The 17,022-nt window shown below is 40.8% G+C and overlaps 1 protein-coding gene and 1 long non-coding RNA gene across 19 annotated transcripts in view; one reads left to right on the forward strand and one right to left on the reverse strand.

Moving 5' to 3' along the window:
- Window positions 1–17,022, forward strand: part of Magi2 (membrane associated guanylate kinase, WW and PDZ domain containing 2) — a 1,485,406-nt gene that overhangs the window by 1,306,930 nt on the left and 161,454 nt on the right. For 15 of the 18 annotated variants that reach the window (XM_006535743.4, XM_006535748.4, XM_006535745.4 and 12 more), the window contains 2 exons: window positions 1,973–2,004; window positions 8,021–8,210. In XM_006535743.4, the coding sequence (XP_006535806.1) occupies window positions 1,973–2,004; window positions 8,021–8,210 (222 nt within the window). The remainder of the gene's footprint in view (window positions 1–1,972; window positions 2,005–8,020; window positions 8,211–17,022) is intronic. The other 3 variants (XM_006535744.4, XM_006535746.4, XM_030254656.1) reach the window with 1 other exon arrangement.
- Window positions 1,160–16,495, reverse strand: Gm52764. The gene is made up of 4 exons (XR_003955724.1): window positions 10,894–16,495; window positions 10,085–10,229; window positions 9,885–9,944; window positions 1,160–1,245 (listed from the first exon to the last, which is right to left on the reverse strand). It is a non-coding gene; the product is annotated as a predicted gene, 52764 (long non-coding RNA).

Raw genomic sequence — 17,022 nt, forward strand, 5'->3', positions numbered from 1 at the left:
TAATGATATATGTAGAGACAAGACCCCCCATAACAGAGAGAGACCACTTTCATCACTTTTACATCAAAGTCAGAGAAACTCCCAGTACCTAGCAAATAACTCAGCATCTCGATGCCATACAGAATAGGGGGAGCAAAGGAAATCTGAATGTTTGGAAATTGTAAAAATGTACAAGCCATGTCTTTTCTCAAAAAAGAACAACTCTCATTGGCAATTTCTTTTCGAAAGACAAAGTAAATGTTGAGTGGTTTAGCCTCCCTTCACACATCTAAACTTGGGGTTAATGTCTTTGGCATTTTACAGAATGGTCAAGGGAAACCACGTATATAGTCTTCAAGTTCTGCCCTCAGTTCTTTTAAAAATGAATGTGGTTAAGTCCTTATAGCCAAATCACACTAACTAGAACTTATTTTAGGGCATAAAAAAGAGCCAGGCACAGAGACAAATGTTAATCTGCCAGGGTGGTGATGACATCTGAATCCTGGCTCAGCTGTTCCACAGAAGGCTGTAACACATGACAAACTACAGTGTCTTCTCTTCTTATGGAAGGGATCATCTTCCCACAATGGGCCACTGAGGGATAATTAGCATTTTTGACATGCCCGAGTTGGATTGCTTAAGCATCTAGATAATTCTGTGTCCGAGTTTCTGCAGATTTTTCCCGTAAATGGGTCATGGTTGTCAAGTCTTCCCATTTTGGAAGTCTCAGCTTTAAAGATGATAAACATGGTATGAGGTACAATCTAAATGACTCACTTTTATTGGACATTTTATTAAACCTCACCTAATATTAATATGAGCAAAACTTATTGAAAGAGAGAAGATATGGTATGAGAAGAAGGTAATTTGGGCATGGAAAATATATGTCAGTACCAACGCCATTATATTGAAGCATCTTTTCCCTTCCATTTCAAAAACAAACACTGCCCTGCTTGGCATGGCATGTGCTAGCATCGTGGTATAAAAAAAATAGAAACTTGAAACAGAAGGGCATCAGTGGAGAGCAGCAGCATGCAAGATTTAATAAGATCTGAGTCTTTTTAAAATGTATTTATTTATATGTATGTGAGTGATCTGTCTTCACACACCCAGAAGAGGGAATCAGATCCCATTAGAGATGGCTGTGAGCCACTATGTGGTTGCTGGGAATTGAACTCGGGTCCCCTGGAACAGCAGCCAGCACTCTTAACAACTGAGCCATCTCTCCATCTCATGATCCTGAATCTTCGTAGAGATGTATTAATTCTTTTTAAATATAAGAATAACAAATATTTGTTGTTTGTAAAGTACAAAAAATGGGTCCAAAACCTCAGAATTATTTCCTACCCTAAACCAGGGTATTTACCTCTAAAAACTCTAACATTGTTCCACAGAAGGCTGTAACACATGACAAACTACAGTGTCTTCTCTTCTTATGGAAGGGATCATCTTCCCACAATGGGCCACTGAGGGATAATTAGCATTTTTGACATGCCCGAGTTGGATTGCTTAAGCATCTAGATAATTCTGTGTCCGAGTTTCTGCAGATTTTTCCCGTAAATGGGTCATGGTTGTCAAGTCTTCCCATTTTGGAAGTCTCAGCTTTAAAGATGATAAACATGGTATGAGGTACAATCTAAATGACTCACTTTTATTGGACTCTCTCTCCATCTCTCCTGCTCCTGCTGGGTGACAAAGACCCCTAAGCATGGCTCAGGGTTGGGGCTTCTGAAGCAGACATTTGCCATTACTACACAACTCTTTTTGCACCTCCGAATTCCCAGCTGCCAAATGAAGAACATTTTCCTTATAGTCTCAGAAACATACTTCCCAAGAGATTCCTTGTGCTCCCTGAAGAAGGCACACAGCCCTCAGAGGGTCTGTGGTGCTCTCAGCTCATTTGAAGTGAAACACAATCGGCGTAACACCGTACAATGTGTGCCTGGAAGTGGGATGTGTTTCCAAAGCTCAAATTCTGTTTTCTCTCTTCCAGGTTTCTTTTCTCCATGGAAAACTCCAAAGCCTGTAAGTTGGAATTCCCATGCATCTTTCTTTATTTCTATCTACTTTTTATGCCTGTTAAATAAAACAGGGGATTGACCTTAAATGTTCTTCCAGCCCTGAGACTGATCCCAGGGTATCAGAAGAACAGACCCTGTGTGCATTTCTGCCCTTTCTTGTCCTCAAATACAGGGAAAAGCCATCTTATTTTCTATAATTATGCCCATTTTTAAATGTTTTGTATACTAAATTTGTATCTTATTGTTGATTTTTTAAAAGTATTTTTAACTATGACACAAAGGATACTTATGAACAAAATACTAAATATGACCTGTTTCCACTTTCATGTTCTGACAACTTAGTAATAGCTTTTAATGCATACTTGTTATAATTAATGCCGGTTACATATGAACTGTAAGGTATGGTGGCCCAGAAGGACACTAACAATATACTGTGAGCCTTCCCAGTCAGTACTGCAGATCACTTCTACCAGGATAATGCATACCTGCATGGTCACCTTTTCCAACCATCCAATACAATAATAGCTCATCTTATACTTCTATAATTGTCCCCATTACAAAATAGACATCAACAGTTTCAGTATGATGTGACAAAAATACCTTATAAACCTTTTGTTTTCCTTATCACAAATACTATATTATCATGTAGTCACATTAAATTTTCAAAACAAATGCATACTATAGGGCTGGAGGGCTTGTCCTACAAACTAAATTGGTTTCCAAACATTTGTTTTCATTTTTATTTACATTCTAATATCTATAGAAATAAATATATTTATGTATGTGTATGCACTTACATTCTAGCTCTGTATAGATAAGTAATATATTCCTGCATATATATTTATATATACATTGTAAACATGACAATCACTTAGAGTAGTGTTTCTAAGTTTCTTCAGATACTGGTGACCTCTACCATCACCTAACCTCTCTGGTTCTACTTCCATTTTAAAGATGCTAAAACGTTATGCCAACATAGGAAATTCATGACTACCAATAATGATCTTACAAAACTAGGTTAGCTAAGTGGGCTTGGCCTGTTAGAGTCTTCATTTGCCCTAAGGTTGAAACTACAAAGTTGTATTAGCACTATAAGAAAATGCCCATGATAATAACTAGCCTACAAAGTGGAACATCTTATTTGGGTTCTATTATGATTGGGTTCCTGTCTATGATTGACTGACCGGGATGCTCAAAGCATGTGTAGCAAGCAGCACCTCATGGCAAGAATGCTTTTTTCATCACAATCCAGGGAGCAAAGAGAAAAAGGAAGGGCTAGAGCCTTCTTATTCTTTAAGAATACACTCCTGGCAAGCTCTCTCTCTCCCAAGTCCCACTACTTCCCAGACATGATGATCCAGGGGCCAAGTCTTTACTACATGGACATTCAACACCCAAACTATGCCAGTATTGACCACCTATGTTTCCTAAGCCAGGCTGGTTTTCTGGATCTCCTTTTCCTGTGACTTAGAATATGCTACCCTTTTAGAGTGTCTAAATCCTAGAGCTGGACAGATACAGTGGCAAAGCAGGACATGCATAAAGTAGATCCTCACTTAGGACTCTGCTCAGCTGGTCTACAGAATACATCAGAGGGAAAGCAGGGTGCCTTGACCTTAGTAAATCACTTAGTGATGTATGCAACTTTGAAAGAGGTATTTTTAAATGCATGACATGAAATGTGGCGTATCTTGCCCAGCTTCTAAATAGTTCCATTCCCAACTCAAATCTGGGCTCTGGGGTTATACACATTTGATTTAACCAGAAACCTTGCAGCCTCATCATAGTGTGACAATTATGCAATCTAGTGATTTCCTTACGTGTACTACAGTCACACAAATTATGTCATTTGGCATAATTACAGCATTTGCCATCATTATAGTAATTATGCCCATAGTCAATAATTCCCAAAAAGGCTTTATAGAACCCAACGTACAATTAATCCCGAACCTGTGCATCTTTACAAGAGCTCAGGCCTGGACCTCCAGATTGCAGACTGGGTAAATATGCAAGGCCTTTGATTTAATGTCCTCCACATAGCTACACAAAACTCCTTGGACTAAGATCCAATCAGTTAAAATGTAGACAGACTCTTAAGCATTCTTCCTGGGTTCAAGTGCTGCTGCTTCTCCTTATTGGTTTATGACCTTACAGTAGCTACTTAAGACCTCTGCATTTCAAAGACCATAGTTGTAAAGATGGAAGTAATGCTAATACCCTCTTGTTTGTCACTGTGGGGATTCTGAGTTAATCCACAGAAAGTGCTTACAATAGTGTTTGAGCGTGTTGAGCTCAAACATATAAACATCTATCACTGTGGAAAGCAGATGCCAGTGCACAAACCCTTAGCACGTAAATCACTCCACAAAATGAATACAATGTGCTAAATTGTTAATTGAAACAAATATACCATACCCACAGTGTCTGGGTTCAGACACCGGTCTTCTAAGTAAGACTAATGACATACTTAGTGAGGAAACTTCCTAATTGAGACCTGGCCTCTGCCTTGGTCTCAGTGATGTGGCACTCAGGGACTTAACAAGTAAGATGCTACTCATAATGAGTTCTCCTTGCCTTCGTGTGGCAGGATCTCAGGGTATGTTTCAGGGAATCAACCCCAATGCATTCTTTTCCCAGACCCACCTAACACAGTACAGGAGTAGGTTCAGCTTGTTGGGTTGTGTTTATCCTGCTCTCAAAGGGAAGAAAACAAATTGTAGAAATATTTTGTTGTTGCCTGTTTCCTTCCTAAGCTATTTGCTATATACACCCAAGAACCAGAAACTGGGGATAAAGCAACTACCACACTGACCTTCTCTGTTTTATTGTTGGTTGTCTGAGTGTAGACTGTATGTTTTCTCTAGCCACTCATAATTCTAAGGTATTCATAGTGTCAGGTATTCATTTATTCATTCATTCATTCATTCATTAACCATTCATTAGTTTGAAGAGAGTGAAGTTTCTCCCACACATAGAAAATAACTTCATTTCCATTGTCAATCTCGTGAGATGTTTACAAATCGACCTAGTTATGGTTATTGCTAAGACAAGAGCATCCCAATCAGCCTAGTTATAAGATAAATGTTAGGCAAATAGGACAAACTGAGCTACCCAAGGCCAGAAATACAATGGTACAATAAGGAACACCCATGGCCCTGAGCAATGGGGCAGGATCTGAATTCAAGGTACTCATGGGATCTAGAAACCAAGATCTCTTAGAAAGTGAGGTGGAGTCAGCAGAACTAACTCTCCAGCCTTAGCACAGGGTATCTCTAAGCCAAGGAAAAGGTTTTCTCAATCCTAAATAAGCTTATTTTGAGGGAGCAGTATAGTAGCTACAGGGGGGAGAAGACTACATGTCTACTTTTCCACAGACATGGATTTTTGTACTCTACAGTTTTTAAAGCAACCCTGACAGAGTGACTGGAGGTTTGATGAATGTCATTGCAAGAAGTTATGGATGCTTTACCAGGCATGACCTGGAATTTTGACTAATTTCCCAACATCTGGGCTATAGAAATTGTAGAATTTGTCAATCTGCCACAGAGAATTTCCCCTGAAATGCCCAAAGCATTATTTTTTCTGTTAGCTTTATGACTGTTTTTTTAGAAATACCAATATTTCACCAGAAGCATAGTCCCTTCAGTGGTTATACATGAGTAATACGCACACCAGCAAAACACATGTGGATATTAGAAAACCCCAGCAAAAGATGAAGGGGGGTGCATTTCCTGAGGTCCCATATTGACAAGTGGGATGTTAACCCATCTTAGATCGTATTTCTAATGTATTTACTTTTTAGTTTTTATTGTCTTAAGATTAAGAATCAGGACTGAGAAAGTCACAGTTGAAATGTACCCACATGGCACCCAAAAGCCATCAAACTGATCACTTTTAAATGCTATGCCTTTAAACACAACTGTGGACTGTGACCTGGTATATCATAGCAAGGTCACCATAGTGGATGAAAAGAAAACTCTCTTCCTATATAAATGTTTCTATTAAGTTCAAAATACACATTTTAGCAGAAGATGGTCTAGTCAGCCATCATTGGGAAGAGAGACCCCTTGGTCTTGCAAACTTTATATGCCCCGGTACAGGGGAACACCAGGGCCAAGAAGTGGGAATGGGTGGGTAGGGGAACAGGGCAGGGGGAGGGTATTGGGAACTTTCGGAATAGCATTTGAAATGTAAATGAAGAAAATATCTAATAAAAAAAAGAAATACACATTTAAGGGTTTTTACTAAATAGAAGAAAAATCCCCTGTGAGCATAAAATTATATTTGATTTTTATGATACTTACAAGATTTGTTCCCAAAGTGATATGGTCCAAACCAAATACCCCTGTTAGAAGTATACATTGGTTCTGACCAAGATCTGTTGCTGGACCTCAGGTAAGCCAATTATCCTGTCTAGGCTTCTATAGGTTGTATTTAATGGGAGGCAGCTGAACTCATCCTTGCCAGCTTAAAAAAAAAAAAAAAAAAAAAAAAAAAACATCTGAATGAAAGCTTGGCCAGGATCCCGTACAGAAAACCATTTAAGTCCAGTCTTGCTGAATTAAAACTCAATGATCTACTTGTTTCCAAGTTTACTATGTTTAGTTTCAACTTTGACCCCTACCACAGTCCCAGGAGGGTGGGATTGGCAAAGGGATCGTTACTGTCACCCACAGCATGTCTGGAAAGGACAGGTGTCTGTGGTCACTCACATCCCTCCCAGCCTACAGAATATTGGTAACTGACAGGTTGGGACCGGAGTTGGAATTCTGATGAAAATATAGCCTGTGTAAAAACAAGAGCAAGAAAATAGAATAGGAAACAGAAAGCTATATAAACATACCATTTTTTTTAGATGTCCCGATTTTAATTATAAGTTATAATTTACAACTCTCTGAATACCTACTATAGATGGGACCTTTATTAACAGTTGGGAGTGGTAAGTGTTGCCGGAGCAGGGAGTAAAGATGAGGACCATGGCCCAAATGGTTAGGCTGATTCTTCTAGGAAAGGAGGTGTTTATCTGCATCTAGTATCCAGGTAACATGAGGGAGAGGATGCAGATAGAAGGAGAACTAGAGAGAGAGGGTCTGCAAAGCCTTTGAGGCAGGAAAGAGTGCAGGGGAGCCAGGGAAGGACATGGGTAAAGTGAGCTGAGCTCGCATCCTCATGGGAACTTGGCCTTGATCCTGAGAACCGTACTGACCCTGCACAGGCAAGGTCTGGGTACAAGAGGCTATCACCATTGCACTTTACACATATTGTCAGCTTTTTAAAGGGAGAGAGACAGGAATCAAGTTTGAAGGAAGAGTTACTGGTTGAATCAAGGTGAAACTAGCAGTAAAAACAGCCTTCATGCTAAAAAGGCTGTGTTAGTTCCAGCTTTGTGTATGTCCCATGCTATGGTGTGGATCAGGGGTCACGCATGGCCAATTAAGAAGCAGTTAGCTATAATGCTAACAGAGATATTTTAGAGGAGACCGTACGACACCCACAGTGTATGAGACTTCCTAGAAGACTGCAGTTCATTGGTCCTAGATGGTCCTACACATGCAAACTTTAGGGGAAGCGATGGAATGTTCTAAGAGATGGTTGGCATGTATGTACACAGATGTTAAACGAATATGCATAGGCTACTTAGATTTCTGTTTTAGAGAAGTATAATAAATTGGGACCATCTTACATTAAGACAAGTATTACCCTCTTTCTGAACAAATGCACATAAGTTATCTTGGGATACATGCTATATTTTATAAAGAAAAACAAATCAGACAAATGAGTTTACCAAAGACCCCTAGCTAATCCATGGCAAGGTTATATAAGTTTGCTTCTAATCCTAGGCACTTCTTTTACTTGCAGAAATCTGTGTTACATTCTTATATAGAAACGGAGGGGTGTGTACCAAACTCTTCCTGGGGGCAAAAGTCCACAAGGCAAGGAGGTCTTTTGTAACGGTAACAAGGGAAATAGCCATGCTCAATCCACCATCGGCCATGTTCTCTGCTCTCCTTTTCTTTTAGATGATGGACCGATGGGAGAACCAAGGCAGTCCACAAACAAGTTTATCTGCTCCGGCCGTCCCACAGAACCTGCCCTTCCCACCTGCCCTTCACAGGAGCTCCTTTCCTGATTCAACAGAGGCCTTTGACCCACGGAAGCCTGACCCATATGAGCTCTACGAGAAATCGAGAGCCATTTATGAAAGTAGGCGTAAGTGACAGCCATGGAAACCAAGGGTACACTGATGGTGGCCGACACCAGCCTGGGGGGTACACGGGGGCTGAATGATCTGGTGGCGTGATTTTACCTTCTGAGGCTCAAAGGTATCTCCAGAGTAAGACAGCTGCTTTACAGTTGTCCTTCAAGCCTGGCTTCTCTTTTGTGTAATTGCATTTTAAGTGGGAATACTTTTATTTTTATAAGGTATAGCGTGAATGTTTCCATACATGCACATATTATAGAGTGATCTAATCAGGATAATTAGCATAGCAAAGAAAGGATATCTATAATAAGAACAATTAAAACCCTATCTTTTACCTAAGGTTAAATATTTATTATGATTAGCTAACATCTAATTGATGTATGACAGAACTTAGTGCCTTCCTAAGCAGTCTCTATACCCATTGATTTCAAGAGCCTATCACTTCTAAAAGTATCTTTGGGGCTTCAGTTGCATTTGCCCCAATTCCCTGAAGAATGAGGATGGAGTCGGGTTGCTACTTTAGTTCAAGTCACCAAATAAAACCTTGAATCTAGAGCTTAAATTTTATTGTCTTAGAGCCTTGAAGACAGTCATTGGAGAAGTCCAGGCCTTGAGTAAAATAAAATTATAGGCAAGTCTTTCCATCTCTGAGGCATGAATCAATTCGTCCCCAAAGCAAGGAGAAGCAGGAGCCAATCGCTGCTGCCTGAATCTTCTGCTGTCTTTAATGCTTGTCTGTGCGTGTGCTGGCTCCCTATTTGAAGACCTTTGGAATTATTTGGGCTTTTTGTTGTGTCCCTTCCTCTCCTCTATGGAAACTAAATGACACGGGTGTATAAAACATGACACTGGGCGTGGTGGCGCACGCCTTTAATCCCAGCACTCGGGAGGCAGAGGCAGTCGGATTTCTGAGTTCTAGGCCAGCCTGGTCTACAAAGAGAGTTCCAGGACAGCCAGGGCTATACAGAGAAACCCTGTCTCTGTATAGCCCTATACAGGCTATAAAAACCAAAAAACAAACAAACAAAAAAACCCCATGACACTGAATAATAACTGGAGAAACAGTAGAGAAATCAAGCGTATTTGAAAGGCCTTGGTCCCCAACGCTTCCTTTGCAGTCTGCTGGCTTCCTTTTCTTCCACCCCCTCCACCAGTTAGATGGGTTCTAACTTCATCCCATGCATCATGCATGGGAAGTTCTCGGCCCTGTGTGGTCTCAGGGGATCTTGAAGCAGCTTGCTCTTTTGATGAGTTCAGGGGCTGAGAATTATGCACCCAGCTGGTCAAGGGAAAAGCAAACATTACACCTGTCCCCTACCCTCTGTGACAAACAATTCATGGAAGTCATTTTGGTGGTTAGGACAACAGGCCATTGAGAAATCATTTTCATCAGAATGAGGCCGCACGTGCACACACTTGTAAATAATCAGTTACATCCAATTTCCTGGGTTTTGTTCTGCCTTCTCTGGATAAATGACTGAACTATCTTTAGAGGGTTGTGTTCTTCAAGCATCTGCTACAGTAAAGTCAGAGCACAGTGGGCAGTTATAACTGAATGATCAACGGTATACATTTGGATTACTGGTGCTCATTAAATTGGGAGAAAAAAAAAACCACAAAAATATCAACCCATCCCTTAATATATTTCTACTTCAACAGTCAAGTATTTATTGAATACTTACTTTGCTCTCAGGACTGTGGCAAGACACCAGAAAAGAACTGTATGCCCTGGTCTAGCAAATCTAATGGGGAAAGAAGCAAAGGTGTAAATGAGTGGAAGAAGATACAATAGATGCCCAGGACTAAGGGATCAACCCACGGCCTTGGCTTGCTTATTTGCATTCAGGGGCTGTGAGGAGTTGCTTCCCTCCTGGTTTTGTACCTTTGTTGGTCATCTTTGTGTGATTTCCAGACAATGCAAAGCTGGATAATTCAGGACAGAGGCCATGTTTGTATTGTTTCCAGCGTCTTCTGTCTGAGAGTGCCTAAGACATTCGTGCCCTCAGTTTCTCAACAGGAGTTCAACCCTAAAGCAGTAAGGATTTCTGTAAGAAGCATCAGCCATTTTATTTCTGTTCGCTGCCCCTCTCTTCCTCCCCTGTTAGCATCCTGGATCTGAGCAAAGCAGCCTCCTCAACCTCCTTTGCCACTCCCCACCCCCAGAGAGCTTTTTATCCCTCAGCCTTAGCAGCAACAACAACAGTCCTTCCCCCAGAGCCTGAGCCCACAGCAGTGCAAAGCCCGCCTGTGTCCATCAACCCTCTAAGGTTTCAAGGTCACAGGCATGTTTTGGGCCACCCCTCTCAGGAAGCTCATTTCCTCCCCTCCTATGCTTCCCTTCCACCCAGTTACTTCATAACACTCAGTGGGGTGTGAATGAAACAGGTAATAAAACCTTTGTCCCTGAGGTGGAGGAGCCGTGTGAGTGAGCACAGGCTTTCTGTACTTGCTATACAAGCAAACAGCCCAGCACCCTTTGGTTCTCTCTACCTTGCCCATTTCCAAATACTAAAACGTTTCATTCTCTCACATTTTTAAAGTAATACCTTCTTTTGGTTTATTTAGACAATCTCACAGAATTGCCCAAGCTAGCTTTACACTGGCAACCTCCCTCCTCAGCTTCCCAAACAGCCACGTCGCAATGCTATGAAAAACTTAACTAATGATTGGAAAGCCCAGCCTAAGCCTCACCTTCAAACAGGATTTTCAGCACAGTGGTCAGGAAGCAGATCAAGCCCAAGTAAAAGTCCAGATTTACGATTTCTCACTGCAAAACCCTTCTTCGGTGCCAATTCCTTTGAATCATGTCCATGAGCTTTAAGTTCAGATCTACTGAGTCTTCTGCCTGGAAGATGCTTCCTGAGAGAAAACACAGAATGGGTAAGACTGGGGAAAGTTCAGAATCGAATCCTACTCTCATCTGTAAACTTTGACGTTTCCCTGCTTTGGTGCAGATCCTAGTAATCCTCCCTCCCTTACAGCCCTGCCAGGACATACCAAGATTTTTGTTTTCACACTCCAACTGGGTTGCAGTCTCCAAAGAGAAAGACGCCCCTCCCTCCACCTACAGGCCTGGGCTCTACAGAGCTGCAGCATGTTTGGGCTCTGTAAAATTGTAAAGAACTATTTGGATTCAAGTCACTGTTCCCCCCTGTAAATGATGGAAATTTATCAAATGATGTAAATTCTGCCGTGCCTCATTTGACTCCTAATTAGATTAAGTTGACAGTTTAATGTACGTGCACAGGGCATCTTAATAAAGATGTATTCCTTGGGGAAACTGTGATTTTAAACAAAGAAAGGCAGCCATAGGCTAGTAGAGAGCCATGAAGTGGGGCGTGGCACATGGGTAATCTGAGAGGAAGCCTGCACCACCTCTGATCTTCATGAGATGTTCTAAGGTGAGGAGGCATCAGAAAAAGTAAAGAGAATAAGAAAAGCCTCTACCCACAGGCGGTGGGGCGGTGGGGCAGTGCCTTTCATTTGAAATCACAATGCCCAGAGATGGCCCCCAAAGGATCCACATCAATCAAAAAGAGTATACGAAACACTCAACATGTGTGTAAAACTCTGCTAGGCACTCAAGAGAGGAAATTCACAAGAACTCATGTCTAAATAGAAAATTAAGGTGAGATACATAGAGAAACAGTTTCTGAGCAAGACTGCCTTGTGGAACACAATAAATAATAACATTGGGACTTGAATGTGTGCAGTGGTACAGCAAAAATAACTACAATGCTGGTAGTTTCTTGGCTTCTGTGTACAGGCCCACCTTGGCCCTTGGATAAGCATGCTATTGTGGCCTTTTCTGATGAACCTCACTAAGGAAGGAACTTTCTTTGCAAGCACAAAAGGAACAACTTAAGTATTCCTAATGTTGGGCCATGGAAGAGGTTTCTAACAGGGAGTGGGAAAGTTATTCCTAAAAACCCTTACTGCTTCATCCCTCCCTGCATGTTCTGTATGGATGGTACTAGCCTTGTTCCAACCCATATTTCCCAATGGACAATGGTTTTTAATAGTGACCAATGAGGCTATGTGGGGTAACAGCACCTGAGAGTTTCCTGGGGTACCCTGGTCTTGATTGTTCTGTTATGGTTATTAATAGTTTCTCTGTCATTCACCAAAGACCATCCTTATTAGAATGATGAATCTCATATAATTTTCATTTACTACATGGCCTATTCAAGAAATAGCCATCATGGCTAAAGAAAGTGTATTTCTAATGTATAGATCCTGGCAATAAGTTTTAACATTAAAACTAAGAAAAATACTTTTTCAGTTACTTAGTCAAGTAGTTTATTTAATAAAGTTTTTGCCTCTACAAGTTTTATCTCTAACTAGTCTTAGGATGACTATTTCGGTGGCTTGTTTTGGTAATCAAATTTTCAGTGAATGCCATGCCCCTGCTCCCATACCTAAAAGTATAGACATGTTCAGATCTTGAACATGGCAAACTTAAATAGAGAAAAACTACGTTAGGAAATTTTGCAACAGTTAGTATCAGGCCATTGCCATCTGAGTTCTTAACACACTGGCTAAATCCAATTCAACATTGCAATAATCCCTGCACTAAAAGGCACTTAATCTTGCCTGTCTCTGCCCCCCTAAGAAAGATTATATCTAGATACCAACAGATGCCAATCACATCTCCTCCTGCGAGGTAGCAAGGCAGCATGAAGAGCTTTCTAAGGAAAGTGGGTGCTGCTCACTTAGGGCTCTTACAACCTAAGGCTCCAGCCAGTCTAAGAAAGCTTGATTGAGGAAGTGAGAGGCTGATCTTATTACTCGGTTTTCCTCAGGCCAGGTTTAGTCTAAGAGTTCACCTTTTCAATATCAAGTCATAGGGAGATTTTTTTTTTTTGAGCACACTCCAAAATGTAGCTGAAGCAGAAGAGAGGGTCCAAACTGGAATAATGGATGAAGAGCCCCCTCCCCTGGTGCTCTTCCTCACTGCCTGTCCCTTGCTCTGGAGCAGAAATGAATCACCACCGAAGGTGCCCAAAGTTTTTATTTTCCTCTTTGCCTTGAACCTTGGTTACTATAAATAACAATTTAAGAAGTTCAACTTGTCCACACTTCTTCGTGATACCACTCAAGAGTATGATCATAAACATGTCAAGGGCTCATCTGTCTGACGACTCCGAAGGCGGAGCATCTTTAAAACAGACGTTCTCTGAAATTTCTCCAAGAGAAGCTCACACCAGTGACTTTTCTTTCCAGAAATTAGAAGCCATAATAAACCACCTGGTGCTCCCTGGCAAAGTAGCAATCGGAAGTACCCACGGGTCAGAAAAGAGCCTAAGGGAGATGCAAATGTTTTTCAGTAGCACACCCCAAATTACAATCTATAACAGATCCAGGTAGGCAAATGTGGCTGCCAGAATATGGCTTCTCCCCTTCCCTTTGGTTGTTCATTATTGAGCTGCCCCTTGGTCTGTGGAATACACACACAGGTCATGCTGTTCCCAGACAAGTACTTATATTTCCTGAGAACAGGCTCCTTCCTTGGTATTTGTGGACAATAGGTGGAGTTTGCAATGCCTCCCATCCTAAACAAAGAGCCATTAGGCAAATGTGTCATCAAAATGACATCATCTACCACAGTACACTGCCAGAGACTCAGGAAAGTGATGTTGGAGTGGCCCCATCACACAATACAGTGGCCTTCCCCAGCACTCAAAATGAGAGCCCTCAAGTACATGTGAGTCCTTCACTTGAGCTGGCCTGACCCCATGACCCCTTCTCCATGGGGTCCAGTGCTTGATCCTACATACTGGAAAAGACAGCTGTATGGAGGGCTCTCATGCAGGCAGGTATTTAAATAATCATAAAAGTGCATCTTGCCACCCAGGGAGCATACTTGCAACCGAACACGAGACTTAGCCCTGGTCCACATTGCCTAGACAGTAATGGTGTTCCTCACCCATAAGTAAATTACCTCTTGTACGTGTTCTTTCAAGCACAATCTTATTTTAGTGAACTATTAAAATACGATGAGATGTTAAAAGTATTAAGACACTCTTACCTGTTACTTAACATCAGAATCATAAGAAGAGAGAAAATATAGCACATTATTATTTTAATACTCTCAACTGTGCTGTAAATGTAAATTTTCTCTGCCTTTTACCACTCTACCCTTGGTGTGATTTATGTTTATGGTTTGACCTGTGGGGGTGGGGTGGGGGACTGCCTTTTAGTTGGCACTTCTAATGTATCACTTTGCTTTGGTAACATTTTAGAAAATGAGGTCGATAAATCCATTAAAGCTGTGTTTGCCATTTTTGATACATAGATCCTTTTTTTTTATACATAGATCTTAATTAGTTCGGAAATGTGATTTCTTTAGGAAGCTATGGAGAAAACTGTGATGCGTCTGTATATCTATCAGCTTCCTTTTAAACTAAGAAATCACCATGACATAAGCTAGTAATATAGGCAGCAAGATAAACATGCTACAGCACAGCTTCTCGTGTTTGTGGGATTAAATAGAATGGCATGGTTTGTGAACTTATTATATTCAGTAATTTAAAGCTTGGTGCCACTGAAGTTAGATGAAGGGTGGAAGAGCAGAAAACTGTGAAAACTGGACCAAAAACTTAGTCCTTATCTGAGAGTTCTTTGGTGTCAAGAGTAGGGTTAGTGCAGGTTCCCTGTGTAACCCAAAGTACTTTTATAAATAAATATGAGTCCATCAGGGCTTCAGTAAATGGACTTAATTGCTAAGTGGCAGGTAAGTCCTAGTGAGATTATGATAATATAAAGTGTCAGGCTTACACTGATAGCAGTATCTAGAAGGTAGTAATCTTCCACCCCTGACTTGGCTCTATCTTTCTGATGACAGGACATTTCTAATTCAAAATCCTAGACCACCACAGTAAACATGAAGGCTCTTTAAAAAGAAGCGATCGTACTAGACAGCTTACCTGGCAGGCATGATCCCTGTGCCCCACTGGACAAGATTAGCCCACTATGCAAAAGAACTGAGCTCCAGGCTGAGACAACCAAATTAGGTCTTATTGTCACATTTTTTAACTTGTCCTTAAAACACTTGTATTTATAGTGCTCCCTGTAATACAGCTCTATTATAAAGTCATGGTAGCCTACCTAACATTGAGATGTTCTGGGCTACATTGCCCTCAATCTGCTTGAATAGTCTTATGTTGTCCCTCTATAAATTTTAATAAAGAATAATCATATATGTGATTATATATCATAGCTATATAATTAATTACATGACTGTGATAATAACATTCTAAAATGTATTCCAACTTAAAACTGACTTACATATTAAACATAAGGAGGAGGGATTTTTTTTTTTGCAAGAAAACTTTGCAATTATTTTATCAACAGTGTGTTTTCTAGCCTAGAAGGATTTAGTGGTAACTTTTAGTTGATTGTTGGCAATATGATAACCTATATTAAGTTCATCATAAAAGCAGTAATATTCTGCCACTCTCTCAGATAAATCTCAGATATCCTACCATAATCCTTATTTGGTTGGGTGTTTATTGGCAAGGTGTCTTCCGCATGCCTCAGGTTAAACCCCATCACATGGTTTAGGAATGTGACTATGGGAAGAACTATAGAGGAAGGTGAAGAATACCTGAAGATTGTAGGAAAGAAACGGAACCACTGAGAACAGGAGTGGTAGCTCACACACCTGAACTCAGCACCAGAGAAGATGAAGCAGGAGACTCCAGCTGAGCTCAGCCTGGGCTATGTCATCTTCCTTGTCTTCAAGAAGAAAGGAAAGAAGGAAGGAGGGCAAAGAGAGGGAGCGACCGAAGAGTAGGGTGCTGTGTTTTCACAGTAGTAGTGAAGAGAGAACATATTATTAGTTAGCGAGATTCAATTACAAGCAAGTTAGAAACAAATAGCTATTTTGGGGCCTGGAGAGATGGCTCAGCAGTTAAGAGCACTGACTGCTCTTCTAGAGGTCCCGAGTTCAAATCCCAGGGACCACATGGTGGCTTACAACCATCCGTAATGAGATCTGATGCCCTCTTCTGGGGTGTCTGAAGATAGCTACAGTGTATGTACATAAAATAAATAACTTTTTTTAAAAAAAAGATATTTTCATGCAACTTTTTATTTCCTGAAAATGATCCTGAAGAGTTACCTGGGAAGCTCTGTGAGTCTCTCAGCACCCTGAGCTTATCTTACCATCTGCCCAATGAAGGACACAGCCTGGCAGCCCCATGTGTTCCCCCATGTGGGGTGCAATAGCTACGGAAAGCAGGTGAAAACTCAAGGGACAGTTTAGGAATGTCATCTTCTATGCATTCAATAGTTACCGATACAGTCTGTATTTCTTCAGCACATCTGTGAGGGTGTAGGGAGGACCTGCATGCATCCATCCTTACCCTATGAGAGCAGCTGCTCTCCAAATACTTCCAGTCCAGAGAACTAGGCTCTCCAGGGTCCTAGAATTCTAACTGTGAGACAATCCTACATTTAAAAGGTGTTTCATGTTTTTAATGTTAAGGAATTTATGACATTAGATATGTTGTAGGTCAAGACAAAATTCTCATGCAGGTTCTATGTTGCTAGAATAAGCAAGCTTACTGAATTATTAGGTGTAACTTCAGCTGTCCAAATTATTAGGAATCTCAAAATATTTGGACTGGTATTAAAACAGTGTGATCATGATTGAAATATTACTTTTCATCTTTGTGTTTTATGAAAAAGTATCATAATAAGGATTCAAAGGACTCTTGCTGCATAGATTTTGGGTTCTGAACTGACATTCTTCCAAATAGATAGTCTTATATTGAACATAAAAATCTAATAATATTTGGAAATGGTATTTTTCTGTGC

Source organism: Mus musculus, chromosome 5 (genome assembly GCF_000001635.26).
Source record: "Mus musculus strain C57BL/6J chromosome 5, GRCm38.p6 C57BL/6J".
In the NCBI taxonomy this organism is placed as follows: domain Eukaryota; kingdom Metazoa; phylum Chordata; class Mammalia; order Rodentia; family Muridae; genus Mus; species Mus musculus.